Source organism: Melospiza melodia, chromosome 25 (genome assembly GCF_035770615.1).
Source record: "Melospiza melodia melodia isolate bMelMel2 chromosome 25, bMelMel2.pri, whole genome shotgun sequence".
NCBI classification, from domain to species: domain Eukaryota; kingdom Metazoa; phylum Chordata; class Aves; order Passeriformes; family Passerellidae; genus Melospiza; species Melospiza melodia.
In genome coordinates this window covers 11,589,694-11,602,101 of record NC_086218.1, presented here as the reverse complement: position 1 = coordinate 11,602,101, position 12,408 = coordinate 11,589,694, and the positions used below count along the sequence as shown (strand labels likewise).

Here is a 12,408-nt window from a genome sequence, read left to right as displayed (position 1 = left end):
AGGGAGCTCAGCCTGGAGAAAAGGGTGATCCAGGGGGGGATTTGGGATCCAGGGGGAATTTATGATCCGGGGGGAATTTGGGATCTGCCAGGGGCGATTTGGGATCTGATGCCAGGGGGGATTTGGGATCTGATCCCAGGGAATGGGGGCAGGACAAGAGGGAACGGCCTCGAGCTGTGCCAGGGCTGGAAATTTGGGATGACTTTTCCATGGAAAAAGGGTTGGGATGCCTCTGAAGGGGCTCAGGGAGGGCTGGATCCCCATCCCTGCAGGGAATTCCTGGAATCCAGAGCAGGTAAGGGTAGTTTTGGGATTCTTCTTCCCCCCCCACCCCACCCCCTTCACACATCCCGGAATCCTTTGGGGTCTTCAACCTTTTATTTATCCATAAAAAATCAGGGTGAGAAAAAGGGAATGCGAGCATTCCATCATTTCCAGCATTCCATGGGGAATTCCATGGGGAATTCTGGGGGGAGCCAGAGCCTCCGGATTCAGGGTTTGGGGGCCTTCAGGACCAGGGAGTCGTGGCAGGCCACGGCGATGCCCCCGATGAGGTTCAGGAACTCCTGGAAGTCCAGCTGCCCGTCACTGTTCATGTCCAGCTTCTTCATCATCCTGTCCACCACGCCCGGGTCCTTCTGGTTCTGGGAAAGGGAAAGAAAAAATGGGAATTTGTGCCTGGAATGAGGGAGGGAATTCCCTGCTCAGGGAATCCTGGAGTGGGTTGGGATGGAGAATCCATTGATCCCATCCCCATCCAATTGATCCCATGGATACCATCCCATCAATCCCATCCCATTGATCCCATCCCATCGATCCCATGGATCCCATCCCCATCCCAATCCCATGGATCCCATCCCATGGATCCCATGGCATCAATCCCATCCCATCCCAATCCCATGGATCCCATGGATCACATTGATCCCATTGATCCCATCCCCACCCTATTCCATGGATCCCATTGATCCTCTCCCATCCCACGGATCCCATCCCACGGATCCCCGCCCACCCCAGGCCCCCGTTCCCGCACCTTGGTGAAGGCGGCCAGCTCGGTGTCCATGAAGGCGCGGAATTCCCGCTTGGAGAGCGTGCAGGCGTCGCCCTCGCGCCCGGCGTAGCGCTGGAACACGGCCAGCAGCGACTCGATGCAGCGCTCCGTCTCCGTGGGCTGGGGGGCCGAAATCCCGGGGTTTGGGGTCAGGGAAAGGCTGGGGAGCCCCCAGTGCCCGTCCCAGGTGCGCTGGGAGCAATCCCGGATCTTCGGGGAGCAGGGAAAGGCCCCTGTACCCACCCATCCCAGGAGCAATCCCAGGGTTTTTTGGGATGAGGGAAGGGCAGGAGGAGCCTCCTGTGCCCATCCCAGGAGCAATCCCAGGTTTTTTTGGGATGAGGGAAGGGCAGGAGGAGCCTCCTGTGCCCATTCCAGGAGCGATTCCAGGTTTTTGGGAGCAGGGAAGGGTCCCCTCTGCCCATTCCAGGACCAATCCCAGTTTTTGGGATCCTCCTGCGCCCATCCCAGGCGCTCCAACGAGCAATCCCCAATATTTTAGGGAGCAGGGGATCCCTTCCCGTGCCCATCCAGCTTTTCCAAGGGCAATCCCGGTTTTTTCAGGGCTCGGCCGGACCCGTCCCGCCGCATTTTTCCCTGGATTTCGTTCCTGGCACAGCGGGACGGGCCCGGATCGGGAGCGGCTCCTGGAAAATGCCCTGGGGAGGTGGCGGATGCGTGGGAAGGGCCGGCTTGGATCCGCTCTTTCCCCCTTTCCCCCGCATTTCTCCCCACCCCGCGTTTTCCCTGTTTTTCACGCATTTCCCCCATTTTTCCCTGTTTCCCTCCGTTTTTTCCCCTGTTTTTCTCTATTTTTTCTCATTTTCCTTTCGGTTTCTGCCCTGGTTTTCCCCCCGTTTTCCACCAGTTTTTCACTTGTTTCCCACCCTGTTTTCCCCCATTTTTCCATTTCTCCTCACCTCACCCTGGGTTTTCTTTGTTTTTCACTCACTTCCCCTCTTTTTTACCCATTATTTTTCTCCATTTTTTCCCTGTTTCGCCCCATTTTTTCCTATTTTTCCCTGTTTTTTCCCCCATTTTCCTCCCAGTTTCTTCCCTGACTTTCCCCCCCCACTTTCCACCCCTTTTTCCCTGTTTCCCCCCCCTGTTCCCCGCCTTTTTCCCCCCATTTTTCCCTTTCTTCCCCCTCTTCCTTCCTCCCTTTGCCAGACCACGCCCTACCCCCTCCCACTCCAATTTTGGGCCGTTTTCCCGGAAAATCTCCATTTCCCCCCCCTCCTTATCCATATTCCCCCTCGGATTCCCGGGAATTCCTCACCATGGCTGGGACAGGCGGCGGCTCCGCTCCGGTTCGGAGTTTGTGGGATCGGGAAAAAGAAACCCCGGGGAAAGTCGGGGAGCCCCGCCCGGGCTGAGTCAGCGCCGGACGCGTTGGGCAATTCCCGTTCCAGCGGCTCCTCCCGCGGCCTCCGGAATGTGCCCGGCCCGGTCCGGGGCTCTGCGGGCATCCCCGAATCCTGCCCCAGCCCCGCTTGCTCCTTGGGATATCCCTGCAGTCGTCAGGGCACTGGCAGCTGTGTCACTGTCCCTGGCATTGTCCCCGAGGGCTGACACTGTCCCTGGCATTGTCCCTGCCACTGGCACCAAGGGCTGACACTGTCCCTGGCATTGTCCCCGAGGGCTGACACTGTCCCTGGCATTGTCCCTGGCACTGGCACCAAGGGCTGACACTGTCCTTGGCATTGTCACCGAGCTGTGTCACTGTCCCTGTCCCCATCACTGAGCCCTGCCAGTGTCACTGTTCCTGTCCCTGGCATTGCCACCAAACTGTGTCACTGTCCCTGGCGTTGCCACTAAGGGCTGACACTGTCCCTGGCACTGTTCCTGGCATTGCCACCCAGCCCTGCCAGTGTCACTGTACTACTGAGCTGTGTCCCTGTCCCCATCACTGAGCCCTGCCAGTGTCACTGTCCCTGGCATTGTCACCAAGGCCTGACATTGTCCCTGGCATTGTCACTAAGCTGCGTCACTGTCCCTGGCACTGTCCCTGGCAGTGCCACCAAGGCCTGACATTGTCCCTGGCATTGTCACCAAGCTGTGCCACTGCCCCTGGCCCTGTCCCCATCACTGAGCTCTGTCAGTGTTACTGAGTTGTGTTCCTCTTCCTTTTCCTGTCCCTGGCATTGTCACCAAGCTGTGTCACTGCTCCTGGCATTGTCACCGAGCTGTGTCACTGTCCCTGTCCCCATCACTGAGCCCTGCCAGTGTCACTGTTCCTGTCTCTGGCATTGCCGCCAAGTGCTGGCAGCTGTGTCACAGCCCCTGGCATTGTCACCAAGCCCTGCCAGTGTCCCTGGGAATGGGAAATGGGGATTGGGTGAGATTTGGGATCAGGAGGAGTTTGGGGGCTGAACTGGGAATGCCCAATCCAAGCTGGGAATGCCCAATCCAAACTGGGAATACCTGATTCCAACTGGGAATGCCTGATCCCAACTGGGAATGCCTGACCTGAACTGGGAATGTGTGACCCGAACCGGGAATGCCTGATCCCAACTGGGAATGCCTGACCTGAACTGGGAATGCCTGATCCCAACTGGGAATACCTGATTCCAACTGGGAATGCCTGACGCCAACTGGGAATGCCTGACCTGAACTGGGAATGTGTGACCCGAACTGGGAATGCCTGACCTGAACTGGGAATGCCTGACCCCAACTGGGAATGCCTGACCCCAACTGGGAATGCCTGACCCCAACTGGGAATGTGTGACCCAAACTGGGAATGCCCGATTCCAGCTGGGAATGCCAGATTCCAACTGGGAATGCCTGATCCCAGCCCTCCCAGCCTCCCAGCCCTCCGGAAGGTGACGCTCGCAGCCTCTGCAGGAATCAGCCATTTATTCCCATTTTCCATGCGATAAAAAGGAAGGAAAAGGAAAAGGAGGAGAAGGAGAATCCCCCACCCACCACCAGCACCCTGTGGCTCAAACCCCCGGGCCTGGAGCTGGAATTCTGCTGGAATCCACCTAAAAATGTGATTTTTTTTTTCTTGTTTTTTCCCTCGGCCTTGAGGATTTCCAGGCCCCAGAATCAGGAATTATTTTTGGAGTTTAAAAAACTAGAAGCTGAGAGCAGCCCCGGGGCTGGGGGAACCTGAAGTGCCACCCCAGGGTGCAAAAGAGGACAGAGGCACCCAAGGACTCCAATTAGAGCGGAAAAATTGATTAAATATTGAGGGACACACCCAGCAGGGAGGCAGAAACTCCAGATCCGGAGGAATCTCCCTTCCTGCTGGGGATCCATTGCAGGGAAAAGCCCCCAAACCCCACTGGACACCCCGGGATCCTTTTGAGTCCATCACTGCTGGGCCACCACGTCCTGAGGGGCAGAAGTGACCCTCAAAAGGACCTGGAGATGCCCCAGGGAGAGGCAGATTCCCCTCAGGATGTTTTGGATTCATCCCTGGCACGGCTCGGAGCCTCCTGCGGGGGCTCCTGGCCCTGCTTGGTGCCACCATCCTGAGAAACCCGTGAATTTTCCACTTCCCGGGGGCTCCTCTTGCTGGGTTCCTCCTCGGGAGCCTCCTCGCCCTCCTGGGCTCCCTCCCCGAGGGTTTCTCCGGGGTCTCTCTGCTCCGGATCCCGGCGTTCCGGGGGGACTCCGCTCTTGGCCTCGCCGGCCTGGCGCTCTCTCCGCTCCCGCGGGGCCTTCTGGGGCTCCTCACCCTGGGGCTGCTCCTGCTCCACCTCGGGGACCTCGGGGCGCCTCCGGAGCTCCTTGGATTTCACCCGTTCGCCCTTCACGGCCTCTGGATCGGCGGAATCCCTCAGGGCTCCGGAATCCTTCAGGGCTCCAGAATCCTCCAGGGCTCCTTCCTTCACCTCTTTTCCGGATCTTTCCCTGGGCTCATCCAGGCCCTCACCGGGGTTTTCCTGGGGGCGTTTGGATGGTGGCACCTCGGGGCGGTCTCTGTGGTCGCTCGGTGGCCGCGGGGACACGGAGCAGGTGCGGACGCGCACGGGCTGGCCGCGCTGGCCGGGCTGGTGGCACACGATCTCGTAGGTGGCGGCTTTGGGGTCCTGCTGGTTCTGGATGACGTGCACCAGGTAGGCCACGGTCTGAGGCTCCACGGGCTCGGGGAGCAGCCGGACCTCGGGCCGGACGTCGGGGTCGGCGGGGCGGTACCGGACCCGGAGGTCACTGATGGGCACCTCCTGTCCTGGAGGGCAGAGATCGATGGTGTCCATGTCCAGGGTCTGGTACCGGTACTGGTCCTGCTCCAGCTCCTCCTCATCTTCCTCCTCCAGGACCTCCAGCCTGATCTCACGTGCCTCACTCTGGTCAGTGATGGTCACTTCTGCCTCGCTGTCCTGTGTCCGGCGGCTGCGGCGCTCTGAGACCTCCAACTCCCGTTCAACATCGATTCTCCTCTCCCTCAGGGTTTCATCCCTCTCTCTGACACGGGAGATTCTCCTCTCTGGTTCTGCTCCCTCCTCACGCTCACAGGGACGTTCTCTCCTTCTCAGCTCCTCACCTCGTTCCCGGATCTCACGGCGCACTTTGACATCGGCTTCGGCTGCTGCCACTGAGATCTCTCTGTCCCTCTCGTACCTCAGAGTTTCTCTTTGTCTCCTTCTGTCACCTTCAATCTCACGAATTTTTCGCTCTTGTCTCTCCTCCCTTTCCCTTGCCCGGCGCTCAGAGCCCTCCAGGTCCAGCTCCCGTTCCTGGTCGATTCTCCTCTCCCTCAGGGGCTCTTCCCTGTCTCTTCTGGGGCAAATTCTTCTGTCTTCTTCACGCTCACAGGGATGTTCTCTCCTTCTCAGCTCCTCACCTCGTTCCTGGATCTCACGGCGCACTTTGATGTCGGCTTCGGCTGCTGCCACTGAGATCTCTCTGTCCCTCTCGTACCTCACTGATTCTCTCTGTCTCCTCCCATCAGCTTCAAGTTCACGAATTTCAGGCTCACGTCTGTCCCGTGTCTCTCTCCGGCCGACTCTGGCCACTTCTTCCTCCCTTACCCGTGCCCGGCGCTCAGATACCTCCAGCTCCCGATCAACATCGATTCTCCTCTCCCTCACGGCCTCTTCCCTCTCTCTGACACGGGAAATTCTCCTCTCTGGTTCTGCTTCCTCCTCACGCTCACAGGGACGTTCTCTCCTTCTCAGCTCCTCACCTCGTTCCCGGATCTCATGGCGCACTTTGACGTCAGCTTCAGCTGCTGCCACTGAGATCTCTCTGTCCCTCTCGTACCTCACTGATTCTCTCTGTCTCCTCCCATCAGCTTCAAGTTCACGAATTTCACGCTCTTGTCTGTCCCTTGTCTCTCTCCGGCCAGCTCTGGTCACTTCTTCCTCCCTTACCCGTGCCCGGCGCTCAGACACCTCCAGCTCCCGTTCAACATCGATTCTCCTCTCTCTCACAGCTTCATCCGTCTCTCTGACACGGGAAATTCTCCTCTCTGGTTCTGCTCCCTCCTCACTCTCACAGGGACGTTCACTCCTTCTCAGTTCCTCACCTCGTTCCCGAATCTCACGGTGCACTTTGACGTCAGCTTCTGCTGCTGCCACTGAGATCTCTCTGTCCCTCTCGTACCTCAGAGTTTCTCTTTGTCTCCTTCCACCATCTTCAATCTCACGGATGTCTCGCTCTCGTCTGTCCCGTGTCTCTCTCTGGCCAACTCTGGCCACTTCTTCCTCCCTTTCCCGTGCCCGGCGCTCAGACACCTCCAGCTCCCGTTGCTGATCGATTCTCCTCTCCCTCACGGCCTCTTCCCTCTCTCTTCTGGGGCAAATTCTTCTGTCTTCAGCCTGACAGGGACGTTCTCTCCTTCTCAGCTCCTCATCTCGTTCCCGGATCTCACGGTGCACTTTGACATCGGCTTCGGCTGCTGCCACTGAGATCTCTGTGTCCCTCTCGTACCTCTCTGAATCTCTTTGTCTTCTTGCATCAGCTTCAAGTTCACGAATCTCACGAATTTCACGTCTGTCCCGTGTCTCTCTCCGGCCAACTCTGGTCACTTCTTCCTCCCTTTCCCGTGCCTGTTGCTCAGAGCCCTCCACCTCCAGCTCCTGTTGCTGATCAATTCTCCGCTCCCTCAGGGGCTCTTCCCTGTCTCTTCTGGGGCAAATTCTTCTGTCTTCTCCCTCACGGGGACGTTCTCTCCTTCCCAGCTCCTCACCTCGTTCCTGGATCTCACGGCGCACTTTGATGTCGGCTTCAGCTGCTGCCACTGAGATCTCTCTTCTCCTGTCATACACTTCTTGTTCTCTCCTTGCATCTATTTCAGCCTCACGGATGTCTCGCTCTCGTCTCTCCCATGTCTCTCTCAGGTTTCTGGCGGCCACTCCCTCCCTTTCTCGTGCCCGGCGCTCAGACACGACCAGCTCCCGTTGCTGATCGATTCTCCTCTCCCTCAGGGCCTCTTCCCTCTCTCTGACCCGGGAGATTCTCCTCTCTGGTTCTGCTCCCTCCTCACGCTCACAGGGACGTTCTCTCCTTCTCAGCTCCTCTCGGCGCACTTCGACCTCAGCTTCTTCTGCTGCCACTGAGATCTCTCTGTCCCTTTCGAACCTCAGGGTTTCTCTTTGCCTCCTCCCATCATCATCAGTCTCACGAATTTCACCAATTTCACGTCTCTCCCGTGTCTCTCTCCGACCAACTCTGGCCACTTCTTCCTCCCTTTCCCGTGCCCGGCGCTCAGACACCTCCAGCTCCCGTTCTTGGTTGATTCTCCTCTCCCTCACGGCCTCTTCCCTCTCTCTGACACGGGAGATTCTCCTCTCTGGTTCTGCTCCCTCCTCACGCTCACAGGGACGTTCTCTCCTTCTCAGCTCCTCACCTCGTTCCCGGATCTCACGGCGCACTTTGACATCGGCTTCGGCTGCTGCCACTGAGATCTCTCTGTCCCTCTCGTACCTCAGAGTTTCTCTTTGTCTCCTTCCGTCATCTTCAAGTTCACAAATTTCACTCTCTTGTCTCTCCTCCCTTTCCCTTGCCCGGCACTCAGAGCCCTCCACCTCCAGCTCCCGTTCCTGGTCAATTCTCCTCTCCCTCAGGGGCTCCTCTCTTTCTCTTCTGGGGCAAATTCTTCTGTCTTCAGCCTCACAGGGACGTTCTCTCCTTCTCAGCTCCTCACCTCTTTCCCGGATCTCACGGCGCACTTTGACATCGGCTTCAGCTGCTGCCACTGAGATCTCTCTTCTCCTGTCATACACTTCTTGTTCTCTCCTCCTATCAGATTCAATCTCACGAATTTCTCTCTCTCGTCTCTCCCGTGTCTCTCTCAGGTTTCTGGCGGCCACTTCTTCCTCCCTTTCCCGTGTCCGGCGCTCAGAGCCCTCCAGCTCCCATTCCCGATCAATTCTCCTCTCCCTCACAGCTTCATCCCTCTCTCTGACCTGGGAGATTCTCCTCTCTTCCTCCTCACGCTCACAGGGACGTTCTCTCCTTCTCAGCTCCTCACCTCGTTCCCGGATCTCACGGCGCACTTTGACGTCAACTTCAGCTGCTGCCACTGAGATCTCTCTGTCCCTTTCAAACCTCACTGATTCTCTCTGTCTCCTCCCATCAGCGTCAATCTCACGAATTTCACGCTCACGTCTGTCCCGTGTCTCTCTCCGGCCGACTCTGGCCACTTCTTCCTTCCTTTCCCTTGTCTGACGCTCAGAGGCCTCCAGCTCCCATTCCTGGTCGATTCTCCTCTCCCTCAGAGGCTCTTCACCGTCTCTTCTGGGGCAAATTCTTCTGTCTTCAGCCTCACAGGGACGTTCTCTCCTTCTCAGCTCCTCACCTCGTTCCCGGATCTCACGGCGCACTTTGACATCGGCTTCGACTGCTGCCACTGAGATCTCTCTGTCCCTTTCAAACCTCACTGATTCTCTTTGTCTTCTTCCATCAGCTTCAATCTCATGAATTTCACGCTCACGTCTGTCCCGTGTTTCTCTCTGGCCAATGGCAGCCACTTCTTCACTCCTTTCCCGTGCCCGGCGCTCAGACACCTCCAGCTCCTGTTCAACATCGATTCTCCTCTCCCCCCGAATCTCATCTCTTTCTCTTCTGGGGCAAATTCTTCTGTCTTCAGCCTCACAGGGACGTTCTCTCCTTCTCAGCTCCTCACCTCGTTCCCGGATCTCACGGCGCACTTTGACATCGGCTTCTGCTGCTGCCACTGAGATCTCTCTGTCCCTCTCGTACCTCAGAGTTTCTCTTTGTCTCCTTCCATCAGCTTCAATCTCACGGATGTCTCGCTCTCGTCTGTCCCGTGTCTCTCTCCGGCCAGCTCTGGCCACTTCTTCCTCCCTTTCCCGTGCCCGGTGCTCAGACACCACCAGCTCCCGTTGCTGATCGATTCTCCTCTCCCTCACAGCTTCATCCCTCTCTCTGACACGGGAGATTCTCCTCTCTTCCTCCTCACCCTCACAGGGACGTTCTCTCCTCCTCAGCTCCTCACCTCGTTCCCGGATCTCACGGTGCACTTTGACGTCAACTTCAGCTGCTGCCACTGAGATCTCTCTGTCCCTTTCAAACCGCAGGGTTTCTCTCTGTCTCCTTCCATCATCTCCAATCTCACGAATTTCACGCTCATGTCTCTCCCGTGTTGCTCTCAGGTTTCTGGCAGCCACTTCTTCCTCCCTTTCCAGTGTCCGGCGCTCAGACACATCCACCTCCAGCTCCTGTTCCTCATCCACCCTCCTCTCTCTCATTCTCCCTTTTCTTCTGGGATCATCTCTTTCTCTTCTCTCCTGCTCCTCCCGGATCTCCCTTTCCCTTTCCGCCGATTCCAGCTCCTGTTCCCGCTTTGTTCTCTGTCTGTGGCAGCGTTCCTCTGCCTCTGCTCTCCCACATTCCCCGAGGTCGATCTCTAACGGTTCCTCCAGGTACGACTGGTGTGGCCTCCTGGACTCCGGACATTCCAGCTCAGCCGCCCGGCGCCTTCTCCCTTCCAGCTCCCTTTGTCCCAGCTCACGCCGGCGGTGGCGGCTCCTCTCCTCCCGGAGCAATTTGGGTTCCCGTGGCCGGTTGTCTCCTTCTCCATCTGCTCCTCGTGGCCGCTGGGTTCTTTCATCACGCCCTTGCTCCTGGCAGCTCCACCGGTCCGGCCGTGCTTGGGGTTCCCGGAGTTGCCTGCCTGTCCTCACGTCTGCCTCTTCTTCCTCCTGGTCTCTCCTCTCTCCCTCTCTTCTGTCCGGCTCCGGGGGCTGCCGCCTTCTCCGGCTCTCCCGCTGCTCGCACGGCTCCTGGCTCTGTTCCCGGCGTTCCCGAGGGATCAGCTCCTGGCGTGGTTCCTCCCTGCTCCGTGTGCGACGTTCCTGCTGATCCCTCCTCGTTTCCTCCGAGATTTCCCCCTCCCTGACCCTGAGGTCTCCTTGCAGCTCAGCCTCACGATTCCTCTCCCAGGTTTGTCGTTCCTCCTCCTCCTCCTCCTCCTGGAGCTGCCGGCGGCTCCCTCTGCTCCTGAATTCCGTCTCCCGCAGGGATTTCCCGCCGGTTGGGAGCTTTGTCCTCTGCACCAGGAACGGGGCCCTTGGCTGGAACCAGAAGCAGCACTTGGCCACACGGAACACCAGGAGGAGGAACTCATTGAAATCGATGTCCCCGTCCCCATCCCACTCCAGGAACTGCAGGATCTTCTCGATGGTCTGAGGGTCATGTGGCTTCTGCAGAGTGAAAAACACGGGGTGGGGGAAAAAAGGGGATTTTGGTCTTCCTGCTCCTTGGGGGAGAAATGCAACAGTGGGAAGAGTCGCAGGAATTCTCCTTCCATCTCTCATAATTTCACTTGGAGGGCTCAGCACCAGCTGTGGGAATTCATTCCCCAAAACCCTCCCGGGATTCCCCTTTTCTCCAGACTGAGCCCCCCCAGCTCCCTCAGGGTTCTCCATTCCCTTCCCCAGCACAAAGGAACCCAACCTTTGGTGGAACCCAACCTTTGGTGGAGCCAAGCCTTTGGTGGAACCCAACCTTTGATGGAGCCCAAACTTTGGTGGAGCCCAACCTTTGATGGAGCCCAAACTTTGGTGGAACCCAAACTTTGGTGGAACCCAACCTTTGTTGGAACCCTCCCCGTTCCCTTTCCAGAGAGGATTTTGCCATTCCCACACTCCAGCGCTCACCACCAGGGAATCTGCGAATTCCCTCTGGATCAGCTCCCTCATCCTCCTGCGGCTGAGCCCGGAGCCGTCCCCATCTGCCCGGGCGTGCTGCTGGAAGACGCCGACGATGGTGGCGATGCTGTCCAAGAGCGGGGACATGCTGCAGATCCGAGCGAGCCTGGAGGGACAGGAGCACACCGAGGGCTGGGGGATCCCCTTGGGAAGAGGGAGGAGAATTCCTGGCTCCGTTGGGAACACATTCCGGGGTTTTAGTGGGATGGGGAGTGGCCTCTGGCCTCGCCACTGACGCGTTTGGGTGACGTCGGAGTGGGAACGGTGACGGGGACGCGGTGACGGGGAGGGACCTGGCGGAGCTGACTCAAGAGGTGCCCCCAGATCCTGCCCCGTGGGGTTATCCCATGGAATATTTCCTTGGAATGGGCACTAAATGGAACCAGTCCAACCCCTCTGCTGTCCAGGGAGGTCTCCTAGGTCACCATAGAGCTTCTCCTCCCCAGAAGCTCTCCCAATCTTCCCTCAGCCCTTGGAGCATCTCCATGGCCTCATTCCAGGACTTCCTGGTGTTTCCAAGACCCATCCCTGTGATCCTGGTGAGAGCAGCTTTAACCCAACCCAAGACAAGATCTGGGGCAGAGACCTCAGGAGCTGCGTCTGGAAACCTCCAAAGCCTCCTCCTTCCCTCCTTCCTCCCTTTGTGGGATGCCCAAATCTCTTACGGGGAACCTCCGCGCCCGATCTGATCCCGGGGAGCTGCGCCGTGCCCCATTCCCGCCTCCGGAACGTGCCCGGGCACACGAGCACTCCCTGTCCCATGGAAACGCCGGAATTTCCACAGAGAAGGGGCCACTGCTCCAGCCGGGAGCTGTCCCCACACCCAAAGAACTCCCCAAACTTCTCCCATATTCCCTTCCCACAAGGATGATTCCAACAGGGAGAAACCCCTCGATATTCCCAAAAAACACCGGGAACGACTCTCCCGTCCACCATGAATCCTGGAGAAACACCAAAATTCCCAAATTCCCAGCCAAGGGGAAAATTCCCGGCAAAGAGAACATTCCCAAGGGAGCCCCACTCACCCAAGTCACCGTCGGGATCGAGTGGGATTCCTGGGAAGCCGTGCGGAGCCAGGCGAGGATGGCGCTGCTTTTATAGGGTCCCCGTTGGGGTTGGAGAGGAGCCACCCTTCGTGGACGTTGTCCTGATTCATCCTGGGCCAAGCCCAGTCCCAAACGGGTTATTTGGCTTTATCAACCCTTCCCTATCATTTTCACCCCGAAATAGCAGCGG

At 58.1% G+C, this 12,408-nt stretch overlaps 2 protein-coding genes across 2 annotated transcripts; both read right to left on the bottom strand.

The window, feature by feature from the left end:
• Positions 1 to 359: 359 nt before the first annotated feature.
• Positions 360 to 2,482, bottom strand: S100A11 (S100 calcium binding protein A11). The gene is made up of 3 exons (XM_063176225.1): positions 2,328 to 2,482; positions 1,031 to 1,168; positions 360 to 644 (listed from the first exon to the last, which is right to left on the bottom strand). The coding sequence occupies exons 1-3, from the start codon at positions 2,328 to 2,330 to the stop codon at positions 492 to 494; spliced, it is 294 nt and encodes a 97-aa protein (XP_063032295.1). The 5' UTR covers positions 2,331 to 2,482; the 3' UTR covers positions 360 to 491.
• A 1,964-nt stretch (positions 2,483 to 4,446) lies between these two features.
• On the bottom strand, positions 4,447 to 11,259 carry LOC134429334 (trichohyalin-like). Its single transcript, XM_063176468.1, has 4 exons — positions 11,122 to 11,259; positions 9,459 to 10,665; positions 8,644 to 9,386; positions 4,447 to 8,484 (listed from the first exon to the last, which is right to left on the bottom strand). Exons 1-4 carry the CDS (start codon positions 11,257 to 11,259, stop codon positions 4,447 to 4,449), a joined length of 6,126 nt encoding a protein of 2,041 aa, XP_063032538.1.
• Positions 11,260 to 12,408: the final 1,149 nt, after the last annotated feature.

Bases quoted from the DNA above. Each gene is read 5' to 3' on its own strand.
- S100A11 (XM_063176225.1), bottom strand. The intron at 645-1,030 runs GTGCGGGAACGG...TCCCTTTCCCAG, and splicing joins AGCTGGCCGCCTTCACCAAG to AACCAGAAGGACCCGGGCGT.
- LOC134429334 (XM_063176468.1), bottom strand. From the start codon at position 11,259: ATGTCCCCGCTCTTGGACAGCATCGCCACCATCGTCGGCGTCTTCCAG. The intron at 10,666-11,121 runs GTGAGCGCTGGA...TTCACTCTGCAG, and splicing joins AATTCGCAGATTCCCTGGTG to AAGCCACATGACCCTCAGAC. The intron at 8,485-8,643 runs GTGGCCAGAGTC...GTGCGCCGTGAG, and splicing joins CAAGGGAAAGGAAGGAAGAA to ATCCGGGAACGAGGTGAGGA.